The sequence below is a fragment of the Aquarana catesbeiana genome, linkage group LG01 (assembly GCF_042186555.1).
Source record: "Aquarana catesbeiana isolate 2022-GZ linkage group LG01, ASM4218655v1, whole genome shotgun sequence".
Lineage (NCBI taxonomy): Eukaryota > Metazoa > Chordata > Amphibia > Anura > Ranidae > Aquarana > Aquarana catesbeiana.
The window spans coordinates 127,223,344-127,245,510 of NC_133324.1; the positions used below are offsets into that span (position 1 = coordinate 127,223,344).

At 39.4% G+C, this 22,167-nt stretch overlaps 1 protein-coding gene across 1 annotated transcript in view; it reads right to left on the reverse strand.

Moving 5' to 3' along the window:
- IPO11 (importin 11) overlaps positions 1-22,167 on the reverse strand; it is a 677,548-nt gene that overhangs the window by 243,411 nt on the left and 411,970 nt on the right. Inside the window, 2 exon segments of the mRNA XM_073623616.1 lie at positions 1,430-1,543; positions 3,225-3,320. Coding sequence (XP_073479717.1) covers positions 1,430-1,543; positions 3,225-3,320 — 210 coding nt within the window.

The window sequence follows — 22,167 nt, forward strand, 5'->3', positions numbered from 1 at the left end:
AATCATCAGAAAGGAGGAAACCCAGTCTTTGATAACGTCCATGGGTTCCAGACTTCAGGCAGTCATTGCCAGTAAAGGATTCTCAACAAAATATTAAAAATTAACATTTTATTAATGACTACATTAATTTGTCCAATTAAATTTGAGCCCTGAAAATAGGGGGGGGGACTGTGTATAAAAATGGTTGCAGTTCCTAAAAACTTGATATTTATGTTCAACTCCTTGAATTAAAGCTGAAAGTCTGCACTTCAAATTAATTTGGATTGTTTCCTTTTAATTTTATTCTGGTGGCATACAGAGTCAAAAGTATGAAAATTGTGCCCATTTCCAAATACATATGGACCTAACTGTATCTTCCAGCATTGATGGTTCCTTTCCAGATGTGCAAGCTGCCCATTCCATACTCACTAATGCACCCCCATACCATCAGAGATATAGGCTTTTGAACTGAGCGCTGATAACAAGCTGGAAAGTCTCCTCTTTAGTCTGGAGGATGTGTCGTCCATGGTTGCCAAAAAGAATATCAAATTTTGATTTGTCTGACTACAGAACAGTTTTCCACTTTGCAACAGACCATGAGCTTTGGCCCAAAGAAGACAGTGGCATTTCTGCATCATGATCCAGTAGGGCTTCTTCTTTGCATGATAAAGCTTTAACTTGCATTTTTGTATGGTGCAGTGAACTGTTCACAGACAGCGATTTCAAGAAGTATTCATGAGCCCATGCAGTGATATCCATCACAGAATCATTCTGTTTTTAGTGCAGTGCTGTCTGAGGGCCCAAAGATCAGGGACATCTAATGTTGCGTTTCAATCTTGTCCCTTGCACACAGAGATTTATCCAGATTCTCTGAATCTTTTGATATTATGATGATATAGATGATGATATATTTAAAGTCTGCAATTTTACCTTGAGGAACATTAATCTGAAACTGACAATTTTTAGTCTCAGATTTTTACAGATTGGTGAACGTCTGCCCATCTTTACTTATAAGACACTCTGACTCTCCAAGATGCCCTTTTTATGCCCAATCATGTTACTGACCCATTGACAATTAAACGAATTAGTTGGAAAATGTTCTTCCAGTGCTTCCTTATTCGTACCACTTATTCTGCCATATTTTTGTTGTCCTGTTCCAACTTTTTTGAGATGTGTTGCTGCTATCAATTTCAAAATTACCTTATTTTTTCTTAAAATGGTACATTTTCTCAGTTTAAACATTTAATGTGTTTTCTGAGATTTGCAAATCACTGCATTCTGTTTTTATGTAGATTTTACACAGCGCCCCAGCTTTTTTGGAATTGGGGTTGTAGAAGTCACTACACATTCATAAATAAAGGATATGCAGTATGCTGTATGTGTGTGAACTGCAGTCCATTGTTAAATTGCCTGTAAGTGACAAAGTGCTAAACTATTTTCTTATACTCACCTCCTGATTGCATTCCTGTGACATTTGATTTAACAGAGAGGAAAAGCAATTTTTGTTTTGTAGCAGGACACGACCAAGAACTCCAAGGTATGTTGACATAACAACTGGATACCTCTGTAAGGCAAACATATTGGAAGAATGTAAGAGTCAAGTGCAAATAACGCAAAATAGAATCTTGTGCATAAGTACTATACAGTGCCTTGAAAAAATTTATAGCCCTTGAAATTTTCCCCATTTTGTAATTTCACAAACAAAAAATGTAAATGTATTTTATTGGGATTTTATGTGATAGACCAACACAAAGTGGCTAAAAATTGTGAAGTGGAAGGAAAATGATAAAATCGATTTTAAATTTTTTACAAATAAATATCTGAAAAGTGCGGCGTGCATTTGTATTCAGACCCCCTGAGTAAATACTTTGTAGAACCACCTTTCGCTGCAATTACAGCTGCAAGTCTTTTTGGGTATGTCTCTACCAGCTTTGCAAATCTAGAGAGTGAAATTGTTGCCCATTCTTTTTTGCAAAATAGCTCAAGCTCTGTCAGATTGGATGGAGAGCGTCTGTGCCACATAGTCTTGCCACATAGTCTTGCCACATATTCTCAATTGGATTTAGGTCTGGACTATGAATGGGCCATTCTAATACATGAATATGTTTTGAACTAAACCATTCCATTGTAGCTCTGGCTGTATGTTTAGGGTCGTTGTCCTGCTGGAAGGTGAACCTCAACCCCAGTCTCAAGGAGGAGAGGAGGGGGAGGGAGTGAGGGGGGAGGAGAGGAGAGGAGGGGAGGAGAAGAGGAGGGGGAGGAAGGGAGGGGGAGGAAGGGGGGGAGAGTGGGGGAGAGGAGGGGGGGAGGAGATGAGGGAGAAGGGCAAACAAAGGTAGATGGTATGGCCATCTATGGCCGAGGGGGGAGGAGAGGAGAGGAGGGGGGGAGAAGAGGAGGGGGAGGAAGGGGGGGAGAGAAGGGGGGGAGAGTGGGGGAGAGAAGGGGGGGAGAGGAGGAGGGGAGAGTGGGGGAGAGGAGGGGGGGGAGTGGGGGAGAGGAGGGGGGGAGGAGATGAGGGAGAAGGGCAAACAAAGGTAGATGGTATGGCCAACAATGGATCGGCTCTATGGATATGTCAACTTTTCATAGCATCAGGTCCCTAGCTTTGATCCAAGCACCCTATATTTTATCCCTGCCTGGATACCTGCCTGCCCCTCCAATTTTTAGGGCAGTTACGGCCAAGATAAGTAAGTTTGTACAAAGGCAACACCCGACTGACAAAGGAGCGCCACTGTGGTATTGTAGGGGGAGCAGGCAATTTCCAATTAAGAAGAATAGACTTCCTAGCATAATACAATGCATAGAACAAAAAGAAACATTTATAGTGGGTAGTGTTCAATGTGTCACAAATACCCAGTGGAAGAACTAACGAGTCCATAGGTACCACCACCCCAATTACAGGAACAACAAGTTCAGACACCACCTCACTCCAGAATGACTGCAGAGGTGGGGCAGGACAAAAGCATGTGTATAAATGTACTAACCTCCATTCTGTATTTGGGACAAGTGGGGTCCAACAGAGGACAGATCGGAGAAAGACATTGAGGGGAATAGTACACTCTATGCAGAAATTTGAGTCTATCCCTGACAGAAACCATAAGGGGAAGATATTGCTGTATACCTTCCTCCCACATGGGCATGCATTTGTCACAAATATTCACTAACAGCATGTAAACAGAATGCCAGTGGTATCAGAAAATAAATAAGCCATCAACACAGACACAAAATAATTAACAAATTACCTCTCCCTCAAGAATACCCCTAAACACTGGAGGTAAAAGGGCATGAAACATCTGTGGGCCAACGTCGGGGTAAACCATTAGGACATTCTCAAGCACCTAAAAAAAAAAAAAAAAAAAAAAAAAAAAGACCCATGCAGTTAACCAAATATATTTACTTTACTGATTTATTACAAGTATGTATATAATGCCAACAATTTATGCTTTACATATTGTACATCCTTACCAATCCATGATCTCAAGCTTACAATCTAAGGTCCCTATCCCATATGTATATATAAACATACTAGTTTAGACAGAAATCAATTAACCTACCAGCATGTCTGGAGTGTTGGAGGAAACCCACGCAAGCACATGGAGAGCAAACTCCATGCAGGCATGATCTTGGTTGAGGTTCATACAAATGACCCTAATGCTGCAAAGCGGAGGTGCTAACCAATAAGCCACTGTGTGCAAATTAGATTATTTGTATACATATCTCTTTGTGGTTGACATAAGAAACTTCCACATTTCACTTATTTTCAAGACAGATAAAGAAATCCATTAATTCTATTCTCTGTTCTGTCTACAAATCCACTCATGCACCACGTTTGACCAAATCTGTCCCCTGCCTGTCCTATGGTTTTCTGTATCCTTGCTGGTTCCCTGCTTTTCATTGGCTTTTCCCTCTCCCTCTGGATCCTCATCTATTCCTTGCCTCTCTCAATCCTTGCCTGTCCTCTAGATCCTTCCCTGTCCCCTGCCTTTCTCCATCTTTGAATGGTCCCTGCCTCTTCTGATCTTTGCCTGTCCTATGCCTTTCTGGATCCCTGCCTGCCCCTCCATGATCTTGTCTGTTTCTACCTCTCTCAATGACCGACTGTCCCCTGCCTCTCTCAATCCTTGTTCATCCCATACCTCTCTTGATCCTTGCCTGCCCTATACCTCTTTTGATCTTTGCCTGTCCCCTGCTATCTTGATCATTACTGGTCATTCTTTGCAGCATGTAACTTGCTTCAGAAGCACCAGAGAACTTTAGCTAAAAAGTAGAACGTATGTAAGAGTTATAAAAAGAGGAGTGAGGTTAAAAAAAATAACAAAACAAACACAATAACTCAATGAAAATATAAAATTACTAAAGTATATAAAAACGCAAACATGAATACCTATTTTAAATATAAATTACTTCCTTTCCTAAGTGCCAGTATGATGACAACGTAATTTTAGTTATATTTCAACCATTCTATTATTTTGTTTGTATTTTATAAAAAAAAAAAAAAAAACCCTTTAAGAAGCTCCACATACACACACTGCGGTACAGATGAAAGTCTACCTCTACATTTTGAGTTAAAATGGGACAACCAGAGGTAGACTCCAATTTCATCTGCTTAATGCCACCATGTTCCTTTCTCCATAATCAGATTCCGCCTGCACTATAACCCAAAGAAAGCTACAGCGCGGGCTTATTGTGCTGGGAGGGCATACATGGACATCCTCCTGTGATCACGTTGGCAGCGTGCTTTGTGGTCGATGAGTCAGTGTCCCGATTATCAGTGCAGACTCAACAGTGCTGCCTATCAGTGCCCCTCAGAAGCTCTCAAGTGTAATTGCTCCGAAGTGAACAAAAACAAAAAGTAACATGTGGGAAGTGGCTGCTGCTGTATAAAGTAGTATAATTATTTTGATTGTTGTAATTTAAATAGGTCCCTACACTTACAGCATAAGTGTAGAGATTAAAAAGTGCAGCATGTAAGTGGGGATTCTGCTGGACAGACTTGTAACGGGTCATATTCCTATAGCAGAGGCTAAGATACTTAAAACGTGCCAAAAAAAAAAGGGAAAGGTGTATATTCAACACACAGGCAAGCAAGTTAGCGCAACAGCAGCCCAAGATTCGAAAAGCAGGCATGGATATATATATATATATATACAGTATATATATATATATATATATATATATATATATATATATACACACACACACATATACATGTACACACACACACGCTTTTTTTCTTTACTGAAATACTGACTTTATGTAAGGGTCTCTTTAAGATTACAGTTTGTTTTTATGAAGCAACTACAGTGCTGCTTATTTAGACTTTCATCTTTTCTTCTTCACTCATTCACTTCAAAAGCATATAGCAGACCAAATGTGGGGAAAAGAAAATGCAGGACCGCGATAAGTCACCAGCTTGTAAAAATGTACTTTCAAATTCTGTTGCTAAAGCTTCATACAGTTGCCACTAACGGAATATTCATCAGAAAATAGCACTTTCATTTTTCTGGCCAGTGAGTAGCGTAAAACATCAGAGGAATAATAAATAAATACAACAACCTTCAGCACCTGTCGATAAACCTTCAGCAGCCTTTTGGCTTTGCTCAGAATAATATGCTCACAAACAAGAAAGTTTAACTGGAACTGAGAAAATCATCCATATATGATAGATTTAAATAAAAATTCAATTTGAGTGCATCCAACAGCTTATGCAGTTAACAAATTGGGTTTATTCATGTTTGAAAACAATAACAATAAAATCATTTACTTTGTTACAAACAGATAAGAAAAAAAGTCAGAAGGTGTTAACCTTCAAGTTGTAAGTGAAAAGAGGAAAGCACATAAACAAAAGTTTAAAACATTATTTTTTTTTCGGAATTGAGTACTTACTCGATACCTGCAAGGCCCTGAAGCAGCATAGCAACCACCACCCATACAATTTCCACCACACTTCACAGTTGGAATAAAGTTGTTTGCGTAAAATTCTGTCAGAAAGCGGATCTTGCCCTAATTACCCCACCTTAACATATTTATAACTAAATATATGAACAGCCAAAAAGTTTTTCTTTTCATTTGGATAGAGTATGGAATCATGCTGGAATCAAGTTATTTATTTATTTATTTGTTTGCTGTCTCTGTACCAGAAGTAAGAGTAACTTTACTAGAAGGTCCTCCTCGCCTCTTGTTCTCAGGACAGTTGGTTTTCCTCTAATTTTCTGTTTCAGTTACAGTGGTCACTAATACAAATACTGGGGTGAATATCCCCAACAGGCATTCTAAACACCAATAAAAAATTGATTATACACAAATCAAGTGTGGTGAACAGCACTATGGGCTTCTTTTGTGGCATAGCAATCAGGCCATATATAGACTAAAGTCCAAAGGGATTGCTGCACATAAAATGTTTTATTTGAAGTATCAAAATAAGACAAGCTTGTCAAAAATATCAGATGTATTCCAAATAACAGTTTCAGGCTCTCATGGCAGCGCCCTTCTTTAGACAGAAACACATCTAAAGGTTACTGCAATTATACACATTTAAATACAATTTATCAACGTCTGGAATCAATTATTCAATCAAATAATAGTCAAACATTCACATGTTGAATTCATTGTTCAAAACAAGGACGTTGTTAGCTGTGATAGGTCTATCTCCACACACATTATCAGGAGCATTCAAGAATAATCCTATTAATAAAAAAGACAATAATTATAAAGATTATAAGCATTACACACACTGCCACAAATAGGTTTTTTGTTGGAATCATAAATATATGCAAAATAGACAATTTACAAAAATTGGATATATCTAAATTTAAATATAAAAGAAATAAATCCAATTCCAAGTTTAAATACCTTAAAATGCAGTGTGTCCAGCAAATGGATCCAGTGCACCTCACGTTTCTTGAGCAAAAGCTCACGATCACCACCTCTCCTATTTCTCTGTATTTCATCAATAATCATAAATTTTAGTTAAGACACTTGCTGGACACACTGCACCATAAGGGGTTAAACTTGGAATTGAATGTATATATTTTTATTTAACTTTAGATATCTCCAATTTTTGTAAATTGTTGTATATTTTGTATATATTTATGATTCCAAAAAAAAAACCCTCTTTGTGTCAGTGTGTGAAATCTTTATAATCTTTGAAATGTTTGTATTTTTTAATAATATGATTATTCTTGGATGCACCTGATAATGTGTAGGGAGATATACCTATCACGTTTAACCACTTCCTTGTTTTGAATCATGACTTCAACATGTGAATGTTTGCTCGACTATTAATTGACTGAATAATTGATTCCAGATGTTGGTAAACAGTAATTAAATGTGTATACTTGCAGTAACCTTTAGATGTGTTCTTGTCTGAAGACGGGCGCTACCATGAGAGCCGGAAACTGTTATTTGGAATACCTCTGATATTTTGACATGTTTGTCTTATATTGATAATTCAAATAAAACATTTTATGTGCAGCAATCCCTTTGGACTTTCTTTTACAGTATATACACTGGATATAAAAAGCCTACACAACCCTGTTAAAATGTCAGGTTTCTGTGATGTAAAACAATGAGACAAAGATAAATAATTTCAGAACTTTTTCCACCTTTAATGTGACCTATAAACTGTACAACTCAATTGAAAAACAAACTGAAATCTTTTAGGGTAGAAAGTAAAAACAAAAAAACCTCTTATAACTGGTGATTTAGCTGTGTTCAGAATTAAGCAATCACATTAAAACTCATGTTAAATAGGAGTCAGTACACAACTGCCATCATTTAAAGTGCCTCTGATTAACCCCAAATAAAGCTCAGCTGTTCTAGTAGGTCTTTCTTGACATTTTCTTAGTCGCATCCTACAGCAAAAGCCATGGTCTGAGGAGAGCTTCCAAAGCATCAGAGGGATCTCATTGTTAAAAGGTATCAGTCAGGAAAAGGGTACAAAGGAATTTCCAAGGCATTAGATATATCATGGAACACAGTGAAGACAGTCATCATCAAGTAGAGAAAATATGGCACAACAGTGACATTACCAAGAACTGAACTTCCCTCCAAAATTGATGAAAACATGAGAAGAATTCTAAAGCAACATTAAAGGAGCTGCAGGAATATTTGGTAAGTACTGGCATTAGATATATCATGGAACACAGTGAAGACCGTCATCATCAAGTGGAGAAAATATGGCACAACAGTGACATTACCAAGAACTGAACTTCCCTCCAAAATTGATGAAAACATGAGAAGAATTCTAAAGCAACATTAAAGGAGCTGCAGGAATATTTGGTAAGTACTGACTGTTTGATACATGTGACAACAATCTCCCTTGTTCTTGATATGTCTGGGCTATGGGGTACAGTGGCAAGACAGAAGCCTTTTCTTACGCAGAAAAACATCAAGGCCTGGCTAAATTTTGCAAAAACACATCTGAAGTCTCCCAAAAGCATTTGGGAAAATGTCTGATGAAACCAAGGCTGAACTTTTTGGCCACAATTCCAAAAAAAATGTTTGGTACAAAAACAACACTGCACATCTCCAAAAGAACACCATACCCAAAGTGAAGCATGGTGGTGGCAGCATCATGCTTTGGGGCTGTTTTTGTGAAAAGTTCCAAATACCAGTCAATATTGGCACAAAACCTTCAGGCTTCTGCTAGAAAGCTGACCATGAAGAGGAACTTCATCTTTCAGCAACGACCCAAAGCATCCAAATCAACAAAGGAATGGCTTCCCCAGAAGCAGATTAAAGTTTTGGAACAGTCCAGCCAGAGACCAGAATCCCATTGAAAATCTGTAGGGTGATCTGAAGACGGCTGTGCACAGTAGATGCTCTTGCAATCTGACAGATTTGGAGTGTTTTTGCAAAGAAGAGTGGGCAAATATTGCCAAGTCAAGATGTGCCATGCTGATAGACTCATACCCAAAAAGACTGAGTGCTGTAATACAATCAAAAGGTGCTTCAACAAAGTATTAGTTTAAGGGTGTGCACACTTATGCAAACATATTATTTTATTTTTTTATTTTTACCTCCTTCCAAATAAAAGATTTCAGTTTGTTTTTCAATTGAGTTGTACAGTTTATAGGTCACATTATTCACTGTATATATATACACACATACATATATATATATATATATATATATATATATATATATATATACTGTATATTTAAATAAGCTGTCAAAAGATTTGCATTTCAGTCCATCCAGTTCTGGGATTACATAGTTACATAGTAGGTGAGGTTGAAAAAAGACACAAGTCCATCAAGTCCAACCTGTGTGTGTGATTATGTGTCAGTATTACATTATATATCCCTGTATGTTGCGGTCATTCAGGTGCTTATCTAATAGTTTCTTGAAGCTATCAATGCTCCCCGCTGAGACCACCGCCTGTGGAAGGGAATTCCACATCCTTGCCGCTCTTACAGTAAAGAACCCTCTACGTAGTTTAAGGTTAAACCTCTTTTCTTCTAATTTTAATGAGTGGCCACGAGTCTTGTTAAACTCTCTTCTGCGAAAAAGTTTTATCCCTATTGTGGGGTCACCAGTACGGTATTTGTAAATTGAAATCATATCCCCTCTCAAGCGTCTCTTCTCCAGAGAGAATAAGTTCAGTGCTCGCAACCTTTCCTCATAACTAAGATCCTCCAGACCCTTTATTAGCTTTGTTGCCCTTCTTTGCACTCGCTCCATTTCCAGTACATCCTTCCTGAGGACTGGTGCCCAGAACTGGACAGCATACTCCAGGTGCGGCCGGACCAGAGCCTTGTAGAGTGGGAGAATTATCGTTTTATCTCTGGAGTTGATCCCCCTTTTAATGCATGCCAATATTCTGTTTGCTTTGTTAGCAGCAGCTTGGCATTGCATGCCATTGCTGAGCCTATCATCTACTAGGACCCCCAGGTCCTTTTCCATCCTAGATTCCCCCAGAGGTTCTCCCCCCAGTGTATAGATTGCATTCATATTTTTGCCACCCAAATGCATTATTTTACATTTTTCTACATTGAACCTCATTTGCCATGTAGTCGCCCACCCCATTAATTTGTTCAGGTCTTTTTGCAAGGTTTCCACATCCTGTGGAGAAGTTATTGCCCTGCTTAGCTTAGTATCGTCTGCAAATACAGAGATTGAACTGTTTATCCCATCCTCCAGATCGTTTATGAACAAATTAAATAGGATTGGTCCCAGCACAGAACCCTGGGGAACCCCACTACCCACCCCTGACCATTCTGAGTACTCCCCATTTATCACCACCCTCTGAACTCGCCCTTGTAGCCAGTTTTCAATCCATGTACTCACCCTATGGTCCATGCTAACGGACCTTATTTTGTACAGTAAACGTTTATGGGGAACTGTGTCAAATGCTTTTGCAAAATCCAGATACACCATGTCTACGGGCCTTCCTTTATCTAGATGGCAACTGACCTCCTCATAGAAGGTTAATAGATTGGTTTGGCAAGAACGATTCCTCATGAATCCATGCTGATTACTGCTAATGATACCGTTCTTATTACTAAAATCTTGTACATAGTCCCTTATCATCCCCTCCAAGAGTTTACATACTATTGATGTTAGGCTAACTGGTCTGTAATTCCCAGGGATGTATTTTGGGCCCTTTTTAAATATTGGTGCTACATTGGCTTTTCTCCAATCAGCTGGTACCATTCCAGTCAGTAGACTATCTGTAAAAATTAGGAACAACGGTCTGGCAATCACTTGACTGAGTTCCCCAAGTACCCTCGGATGCAAGCCATCTGGTCCCGGTGATTTATTAATGTTAAGTTTCTCAAGTCTAATTTTAATTCTGTCCTCTGTTAACCATGGAGGTGCTTCCTGTGTTGTGTCATGAGGATAAACACTGCAGTTTTGGTTACTGAAGCCCCCCGATTCACTCGTGAAGACTGAGGAGAAATATAAATTCAATACCTTCGCCATCTCCCCATCCTTTGTAACCAGATGTCCTTCCTCATTCTTTATGGGGCCAATATGGTCTGTCCTCCCTTTTTTACTGTTTACATACTTAAAGAATTTCTTGGGATTTTTTTTGCTCTCCTCCGCTATGTGTCTTTCATGTTCTATCTTAGCTGTCCTAATTGCACCCTTACATTTCTTGTTGCATTCTTTATAAAGTCTGAATGCTGAGGATGATCTCTCAACCTTGTATTTTTTGAAGGCCTTCTCCTTTGCTTTTATATGCATTTTTACATTGGAGTTAAGCCATCCAGGACTTTTGTTCGCTCTTTTAAATTTATTACCCAATGGGATACATTGGCTAATGCCCTTATTTAATATGCTCTTAAAGCAAACCCATCTCTCCTCCGTATTCTTTGTTCCTAATATTGTATCCCAATTTATGCCTTTTAGCAAGGTTTGTAGTTTAGGAAATTTGGCTCTTTTGAAATTCAGTGACTTTGCATTCCCTTTATGTTTCCTATTTGAGTGATTTATACTGAAACTAATTGACCTGTGATCGCTGTTACCTAAATTGCCCCGTATTTCCACATCCAGGATCAGGTCTGTATTGTTGGTAATCAGTAGATCCAGTAATGTTTTATTTCTAGTTGGTGCGTCTAACATCTGACCCATAAAATTGTCCTGCAAGACATTAAGGAACTGGCGAGCCTTAAATGAATGCGCGGTCCCCTCCGCCCAGTCTATGTCTGGATAATTAAAATCCCCCATTATGATAACTCTTCCCATCCTTGCTGCTAATCCAATTTGTGATAGGAGATCTGTCTCCACTTCCTCCCTCAGGTTAGGGGGCCTATACAGCATTGTCACACAACACAACCCTGTTTGTTTAGCTTCAGCACACATTGCTTTTTTCCTCCATTTAAACCCACATTAGTTTCCAAAAAAGTCTACAGTTCTAGCTCTAACAGGGAAAAAGGATTCTAATTGGTTAAGGACAGCAAGATATTTTCTTATTACCACATGATATATCAGCTATGTTCAAGTGGGATTCAGCTGTACTGTTAGCCAGGAGTTTCACGCCAAGTTGTAACAGTGTACTGGCTACACACAAACATGATGAATGGAACTATAATCTTCTACAATGCTTTTGGTGACACCATCCTTATACACAACAGCACAGCATTCCACCTTACTTCCTGCCAAAATCAGAAGAAAGTGGCAGCAGCAAATGCTTCACATTCCGATACTATCACCAATGCCATTGAATCCCACAGCAAAACATGGGAAGATAGCAACGGACAACCTGGACAAGCTCCTAGACTTTCAGAATTGCCACTGCCACAGGTGAAAGCCTGCAGCAGCATTTTCTCCAGTAATATAGTGTTTTTGGCTCTTCTATTAATTCTTTATTTGTTCATCCTAGCACATGTGTTAAAACGGAATTCCAGCCACAAATATTTTTTTTTAAAGTCTAGAAACACTGTAGCTGCTGACTTTTAATAAGGGCACTTACCTGTCCAGGGAGCCCGTGATGTCCCCTCCACCCAGGCTGATCAGGTGAAGGCTTCGCCATTCTAACTAAGGAAAACCGAGAGTGGAGCGTTGCAGCTTCACTCTCGGTTTCCTACTGCGCATTCGCGAGTCACCTAGCGCTTTGTGAATGGCCAGCTTGTCTTTGGGACACACACAGGTCCCAGAAGACAGCGGGGGGGACGGGGACTCATCGCAAAAGAGGACATTACGTCATGTGCTGCGGCCCGGCTGGAACGGAAGTACACTTAGTTAAAGGTGAGTTCAAAAAAAAAAAAAAAAGCCAAAAACGAGTGGTGGAGGGGTCGTCTTTCCTTTTAGAGGCCTTTCACACTGGGGCGGGCGGGCGTCGGCGGTAAAGCGGCTCTATTTTTAGCACGCTTACTGTCATTTTAACAACGCTATTCGCTGTTAGCAGGGCGGTTTTAACCCCTGCTAGTGCCCGAAAAAGGGTTAAAACCGCCCGCAAAGCACTGCTGGTTTGCTGGCGCTGCCTCATTGGTTTCAATGGGCAGGGGCGCTTTGGGAGTGGTGTATACACCGCTCCTACAGTGCTGCCAAGATGCGGCTTGCAGGACTTTTTTTACCGTTTTTTTTTATCGGGCTTTCACACTGGAGAGGCTCTTTACAGGCGCTATGCAAGCGCTATTTTTAGCGCTGTAGCGCCTGTAAAGTGCTACTGTGTGAAAGGGGTCTAAGACAAAGTTCCAAAAGTGGGTGGAACTCCACTTTAAGACTGTATTATTTCACTTTATGGTTTTTGCGGTGTACATTCTCTTACTGTTTTTTTTTTCTCTCTCTCTTTAAAGCAAATTAAGTAGGAGACAGTCAGAGCAACAGATAATTAAAGTGATAACAAACACACACGGTTTCATTTACATTGTTCCTTCTATTTCTGTATGTGGATGATGGCACTGCATTTATGTTAATAAAATAAAAAGAATCTAATTATCTTCTTCACTAATCGATATACAGCTGTCACATGACCCAGATCTTTTCCAGCCTGTCTTCAGGGAAACATAAGCAGGAGGAGCTTATAGTCCTCTGCTACTGGTCACATGTTCAAAAAATATACCTTTGGGATACATGGTACAAATAAATTATTAATATCAGTAAATGGTTATAAAATGTCATAAAGATATATATTTGAAATCAAATCTTTATTATTTTGGGTAAGAACATGGTGTGGATGGATTTCTGCCAGCCACAGGCTGTGTAACACCTCTCCAGCCTGTGGTTTAGAATAAGAGGGAGGTGAAGCCTCCATAAATCAGGATGTAATATCCCACCCCCCATGTGTTTAGCTGGTTAGTGGACATAGAGGAAGTGGGCTGTCATTTACCACTATGTATATGCCCACATGTTTGACTCTATAGTCACATGGGCTGCTCTCACATGTGGAAGGGAAGAAATGCTCAGACTATAAAATACAGTGAAAACTGAGCATGTGCACTAGCTTCCAAAAACGCTCTGCAAAACCCACAACTGCAGTGGGGACATGAACAAAAATGATTAACCAGGTTTTTTGCAGAATACAGAAAAAATACTCAGTGACTGAGTATTAAAAAGCATGTAATAAACCATGTATTGATAGTTTTTAATGATATGGGTTTAATGACACTTTAGGAGTAGTCTAGACATATAGCCCTATCTATTCAGTTGCACTAGACAATAAAGGGAACAGGTGAGTGGAAAGTTGTACAACTTCCTCTGAAATACTCTTGATATTTACACAGGCAATTAAAGTAAGTGTGAATTGTAGCAGCAGGAAACTTATGATTCCTGATGTGATTCGCAGCAGCTGGGTGTTTTGCCGCTGACTCAGTTTACTAGAATGACAGGTCGCCATGCGTCCAGCAGTGAGCACCGCAAGTAATAGCTGGCTGTGCAGAGAGCCATGAATAGCTGTGGCTGCCGGCAACACGTCATTACAATGAACAGGACCGGTGGCCGCACCTAGCCACTGAGAGCTGCATCAGGAACTGTCGCTACAAGTCGCACCATTCTAGTACCTGCTTTTAATGTTTGTCTATGGGTTAGCCTTTTTTTAAATTATACACAGGAGCACATGGTACATGGGCAAGTTTAAACTGTTCCTAATTGTTTAAGAAAAACAATAAAATGTTCTAATAGTGAAGATGAAATTTGTTCAATTTTATTTGGACCAGCGCCATTAAACAATTTTGTTTTTACCCAAGATTCCTGTGCTTCCTTATTCTGGAACATATACTAGAGAGAGGAACAGAGGAGGGACATGTGACTAGCATCACATTTTGAAAAGAACAATTACTGTTTGAGCAAAAGACAAGTAACAAGTGATGCAAACAAAAACAATTAATATTATCAATCCCTTCCAATTTATATTTAGCAAGCAACTGTTTAGATTCTTATAATCTTCTATTTCAAAGCCCACAAAACATCTGTGTTTTCCCACTCCAGGCTGTATCTACAATAGCAGTTTCTTAAGTAAAGTAGATGATTTGCAAACTGTACTGCTAAGAACAGATGTTCTTCCTCCAGAAATGCTGCCATGCCGCCTTGGACTGAACACACATAGTGCAATATGGGTAAACCTAAGCATATAAAAAAAAAACAAAAAAAAAACCACACAATTTGATTTTCTGCCAAGCAATAAATAAAAATGAATAAATTACACCAACATTATACATCCTAGACATTAAATGGCTTATTCATGGAAAGCATTATAACAAGACTATTTCTTGCAACCCACTGCAGCCAATCGGAATCTTAATTTTCTTTTAAATCTGCACATGAAAAAGGACAGGTGGCTGCTAACTACTTTTCATACATAATCCCTTATATGCACTAAACTGATGAGTGGTGAACACACAGCAAATAATAAAAGGGTAGCAGACATCAATAATGTATTTTCTGGCATAAGCAGTTCATGTGTACTACAATGTGAACAGAAGCAATAAATTTCACCACAAGCTAGGCGTATGCTGCTATGAGCTGACTTTTTAAATGGCTCTTATTTTCATTCTTTCATATATCTTTAGAACCTGGATGTTCCACATAAAATACCCAATGGTCTAAACATTGTCCCAATTTGAATGGTCCTGGATGTGAGCTTAGCCTAAATTATATTTCTTAAATACAGAGATATATTACATGTTACTATTAGTCCACTAAGGATAGATTATCACAGCAGGAAGTCAGGTATATGGCAATGCTGACTTCAGATGACCTTATATCAAAGCCAAGAGTCATCCTCAGACAAACTGAATAAATATAAATAAGAGTGCAAATAGAAATCTTTTATAGCTAAGCCGACACAAATTTAGCGACTCTCTGAAGAATACTGAGAGCTGCTAATAGATCTAAAAAAAAAAGAAGGCACCCAGAGGTTTTTGCTGTCTTTTTATTGAAAAAAAAATTATATTTTTTTATATTCCTTCACATCCTTTACAAAAGGAAGTAAAAGGAGAACATATTCTCTAAATTGTCACTGGAACAAAGTGCATCTTTGAAGACCTCCCATCAACCACTGGCCTAGTAACTACTCAAAATTTCAGGTTATTCTTCATTTTAAGTCCTAGTGACAATCGTCACAAATAGAAATGGAAATGGCAAATCTCCCCCAGTGGGGACACAGACAGCAATAAACACCCAACAGAGGTGCCGGCCCTTCCAGAGTATCCAAAAAAAACAAACAAAAAAACAAAACAAAAACAAACAAAAAAAACATAAAATGGCTTTAGTTCCATGTTTAACAAGTCATAGATTACTCAGAGCAGTTATACAAAATTGTGTGACCATGAAAAGATATATTTTCTGTTTTGTAACAGATTACGGAATAAAAACAACCACACATCAATAGGCAGAAGATGAATGGAGATCAAAGGCGGTATAAGGACCACCATTTCTGGCTTTATCTTTGGTATCAAAAAATATTTTGGATGGCTTGAGTTATGAAGAGTTGTCTGTGAACACACACATTGATTATTGGTCTGATCAGGCAATGATCATCTCGTGCCCACGTGAATTTCCACCCAAACTTGGTCCTGAGCCAACTGAAATCGTAGAATCACGAAAACTGTTTCAACCAACTTGTATTTCCCTGTATGTGAAGTATCAATTTTGAGTACAATATCTGTTTAGAGAAAGCTCAAGAGGTGCTTGCTTCTGAAGAGAGGCAAATAACTGAGGACTTTCTTCTGCATCCAAATTTCAACAGAATTGAAAACACTGTTAATCAATCACTTTCAAGCATAGGAAACACAAGGACTAAACAATAAAATTCACCATAGCACTTTATAAAGCACATCTTTATTTTACTCCTTATTTCACATTATTAAGTACATAAGACTGGTTTCCTATACACAGAATGTACCCCTGATTTTCATGATCTCTAACTGCAGCTTTTCAACCAATTTTTCCTGAAGCTTCACTAGCTGGTAATATGTAAACTGGCTGACCTAAATAAGACTGCCAGAATAATGTTTGACTTGTGCCTATCATGCTCTAGTATCACTGGGAGCCATCTGGAGGAATGGTATGGTTCTGTCTGTCTTCACCAATGACAGTTACGGTTATCCTAACAAAGGGTGTGTTATTATCAGAGGCATAGGATCACCAAGAACAAAAATCCCTTGAGAGAGTACAACATTGGGGGTAAAGTGCTGGCCTCAGTACAGAAGAAAAAGATTTCAGATGATTGCAAAATGAGCAAACCTTGTGACCAGGTATTGGGGAAAGCAAATAGAATTTTAGGATACATCCCTAGAGGGATCACCAGCATGAGGAAGGAGGTCCTGATTCCCCTATATAGATCTTTATAGTGAGACCTCATTTAGAATACTGTGTCCAGTTCTGGAGACCTCACTTAGGGGGGGATAAAACATACAGTATCAAGAGTGACTTCAGGAACTTAATATGTACAGTTTGGAGGAAAGAAGGGAAAGGGGAGACATGATTGAAACCTTTAAATACATCAAGGGGGTGAATAAGGTTCAGGAAGGCTTTTTTTTCAATATGAAACCAAAATCAAGAACACGGGGACATGACCTCAAACTAACTGAAGGAAAGTTCAAAACAAATCTTAGAAAGTATTATTTTACTGAAAGGGTAGTTTCCAGTCCAGAGGTAGTAAACCAGTCAACGGCTTCAAACATGCTTGGGACCAACACAGATCTGTACTCAAACAAAAGAGTTAATGGGGAAAAAAAATACAAAACATGTATTAAAAAAAATAAAAAAAACCCCAGCAGACTCTGAGGACCACTCGGTCTTTTTTCTGCTGTCACTTTTCTATGTTTCTATGTTAGCAACCGTTTTTTCCTGAAACTGCACCGTGGTTATGCGATGTGATCAGTATAAAACAGCCCTGTCACTAGCTGGAAAAGCCAGCCACCCCTGTATTTTGTGGGCGATCTGTTCTTTCTGCACACTCTTGCAGAGCAGTGGTCGCTTGCTTCAGAGGGTGAAACCACTGCATGTAGTAGGGAGCAAACTATTGGAAACAACTGATAGTGTTTGATAGTAGAAGGGCCTACAGCGCTGCCGGAAAGTGAAGATTTAGCACATCGCCCACCAGAGGTAATTCAAACTCTTCAGGAGTTGCTGGTTTAGCGCATCTATGGTCAAAACATAAAATCATATATTAATTTCCACATCTTGAATCAAAACTTATTTTGTGAAGATCTCCACACATTTATTGTAACACAGATCCACTATACCTTGGGAGTAGGCACTGCTGTGCCACAGAGTTCACAGAGCATGCCTTCTGAACAGAGATGCTGAGAGAAGAGGTTTCAGCAGGTGTAGTCATTACAGGAATCACTGCTTGCAGGCAGCAAGGTACCATGGGATATGTGGTCCTCAGAAATTGAAAGAAAACAGCAGGAGAGGCTGCAAAGCATGTAGGGAACCGAGGAAGTCATTGGAAAGGGATGGCCAGCAGACAGGAAGAACTCACAATATGGAAGATTTTTCATGTAAGGTTATATTGGATTGGCAAAAATAATTATTGTTTGTATTACTATTACAATGCTTATATTTTAAAATAAAAGTGTATGCTGTGACTGTAGATTTTCTTTAACTTCTTTCACTGATGGAGTTGCTTTGAAGACAAACAGAGATTAGTGGAGTTCTTCTACAAATAAATTTGTTATCGTATTAAAGAGTGCAGTGGCTTTTGCATGGAATGCAGCTTGTGGTCAGTACTGCAGCTTTAAGGTCAAACTATATAGCTTTTTAAAAAGTCAGTCTCCTGGAAATGGCAAGACAGATGGTACTATGCTGTGAGTTTTTATTAAACCGGTCAATTGTAACCTTGAAAAAGAGCAAATGCATCTTTAACAAATCACTTGTCATCCATGATAAGTGAAGTATAGCAGATTTAATATCTTTCTGGAATCCTGTTAGCTGATAACTACCTTATAAGAATTCTGGGTGAATAAATGGATAAATCTCCCCTTATACAGTATCAGGACAAAAAGGAAAAACAGACTCCTAAACAGGAACGCCTGAATAATACTACTACTACTACTATGTTGCAATGCTAATTATTTTTGCAGAACTCATTATTTAAACCCCTCCTTCACCATACCCCATACTTGGCAGGTCTGATGATATCATGGGTCCTTCCTCTCTTAATTCGGTGGTAGACAGTCTATACTATAACATAAATAAATGGTGTTCTGCCCCTTTAAGAGATTAACAATCCTGCAAATTATAAGTATAGCTACTACACGCTATACATATACCAGATTGGTTCGAATCCCAACCACGACACTACCTGCCTGGAGTTTGCATGTTCTCCCTGTGCCTGTGTGGGTTTCCTCCGGGTACTCTGGTTTCCTCCCACACTCCAAAAGACATGCTGGTAGGTTAATTGGATCCTGTCTAAATTGTCCCTAGTATGTATGAATGCAAGTTAGGGACCTTAGATTGTAAGCTGCTTGAGGGTAGGGACTGATGTGAATGTACAATGTATATGTAAAGCGCTGTGTAAATTGATGGCGCTATAAAAGTAACTGAAATAAATAAATATAAAAATTCATCCAGTGAAAACAGTGACCATTCATCAAACATATAAAAATGTACCAACAGAATATGTGTATATCTTCACAAGCAAAGAACAAAATACGTATTAAATTAAAGCAAACCACTAGTTTCCAATATGAAATTATCCTTAAACCATCACATCCAGTGTCCAAGTGATATAAGTGTCCATTTATGTGAAAAATTAATATTAAAAGGTGCTAAAATGATCATGCTTCCACCACTGGGTGCACTATCTAGTCACCTTAAAGTTTGGTCCCTTTAAGAGACCAATCCTCTCTGCCTTCACTCAGCTTGCAACTCAAAGGAAGAGGAGAACTCTCATAGCGTACCAAATAGTTTATGTGGTCACTATTAAGGAACTTAAGGCAAAAAGACATACACACAGTGGTGAAAACATAAGAAAAAAAAAAAAACATACTTAATTGCTACAGATCCATTGTATTTTTCAATTCTACTGCAGGTAAAAGTAATCAGTAATCCTTCAGAAGGTATACATATAATTGTCAATGAACACACCAAACAAAATGCTAATTTTTTACACACTTTAAGCTGTTCTGCAGACATATTTTATTAAAAGATGTTGGCTTTAACGCCAAGAGGCCACATACATGCGGCCATATGTAAACACTTTTCCATATGTAAACACTGCCAGAGACCAGAAAGCTCCTGCGTACTTGTGATTGGGAGCATTCAGATCACATGACTGCTGTGACAGCCAATCACAGCAATCACGTGACTCAAATGCCCACTTCCAGGCATTTAGAAGCTCTTAAAGGGCTAGGAGGAGGCACTGGGAAGGGGTTAAGATTGACTCTATTTTATCAATAACTGTGCATGAGTCAGAGCTTCCTTTTGAGTAGACCAGTCAATCCAGCCAAATACCTCTGCACTGGGTAACTGATTTCCCCAATGACCTGAACTAATTTCTGCTGGGTGTTATGAAGGCTTCTCTGCAGGTTGCTCCTCTTCCCGGGGCAAGGTAAAAAAAAAAAGATATACAAGAAAATCAAAAGCGGGGGGGGGGGGGGGGACTTAGGAAGGTACTTTAACTCTCAGAGGTATACTTGCAACAGGGCAGGGAAGCATTCAGATGTCTATAGGTGGCATTTTTTGCACAGATTACAGCTGCATAGTAAGCACAGTTTAAGTAACAAAACTGTATTAGTTTGTCTCTAGAAGAAATTAATGTACCAACAAATGAGCTGACAACCTTGTTCTGGTAATCTTCTGACAGGAAATGAAGGAACAAAGAGCTGCTTACAACAAAGAAGTTAAAAGAGAAGTATGGAAATCTAAAAAAAAATAAACATACGTACTCGCCTCCCTGCTGCACCTGTCCTCCGCTGACTCTAATGCCGCGTACACACGAGCGGACTTTACGGCGGACTTTGCCCGGCGGACTGGATTTCGTCGGACAATTCGATGTGTGTGGGCTCCAGCGGACTTTGTTTTCTCAAAAGTTGGACGGACTTAGATTTTAAACTTGTTTAAAATTTATCCGTTGAAATCGAGTCCGGTCGAAAAGTCCGCTCGTCTGTATGCTAGTTCGACGGACAAAAAGGCACGCTAGGGCAGCTATTGGCTACTGGCTATGAACTTCCTTGTTTTAGTCCGGTCGTACGTCATCACGTACGAATTCGACGGACTTTGGTGGATTGTGTGTAGGCAAGTCCGTTCATTCACAAAGTCCGTCGGAAAGTACGTCGAAAAATCCGCCGGGCAAAGTCCGCCGTAAAGTCCGACCGTGTGTACGCGGCATTAGCCCAAGAAATGAGTGATCACATGATGATTGCTCTGTTCTCTGTCTGCTCTTAGCAGGAAGTAGTGATTGTCAACCACCTCTCTCTTCTCTGCCTCTCCAGCACTCACTGGAGCACCAGGCAGAAGAGGTGGGGGAGTAGATGGCTCAGGCTCTCTGAGGCGAGCTGAGAGGCTGAAGGCAGCTGCTGATCAAGCATCTGGGTGGATCCCAACATTATTGATAGGGTCCTTCCAGACCCTAAAGCGGCTTTGTGATGTCAGCCAATAGTAGGTTTTAGCCTGCTGTCAGCTGATTCTGGGTCACAGAAATACGGTTAAAGCTTTTTTGGTCCTTCTCTTTTTGGTCACAGAAGTGCACTTACATTTGAGAAGGGAAGTATGACAAAAAAAAGCTGTGGCCATACTTCTCTTTTAAGGAGATAGAAAGATACATGAAAGGGAGTGAAAGGCTCCATCAACTTCCTTGAAGTGAAAATGTCTCAAATGTCATTGGAAATGTTTATGCATGCTGTCCCCTAATACAATAGGAATTAAATACACTGCTCAAAAAATTAAAGGAACACTTCAGATCTCAATGGGGAAAAATATCATGCTGGATATCTATACTGATATGGACTGGGCAATGTGTTGGGAACGAAAGGATGTCACATCGCTTGATGGAAATGAAAATGATCTACCTACAGAGGGCCGAATTCAATGACATCCCGAAAATCAAAGTGAAAAAATGATGCAGCAGGCTAGTCCATTTTGCTGAAATTTAATTGCAGCCACTCAAAATGGCACTCAGTAGTTTGTATGGCCCCCACGTGCTTGTATGCACGCCTGACAACATTGGGGCATTCTCCTAATGAGACGATGGATGGGTATTTCCTTCCAGATCTGGACCAGGGTATCACTGAGCTCATGAACAGACTGAGGTGCAAGCCAGTGGTGTCAGATGGACCGAAACATAAAGCTCCA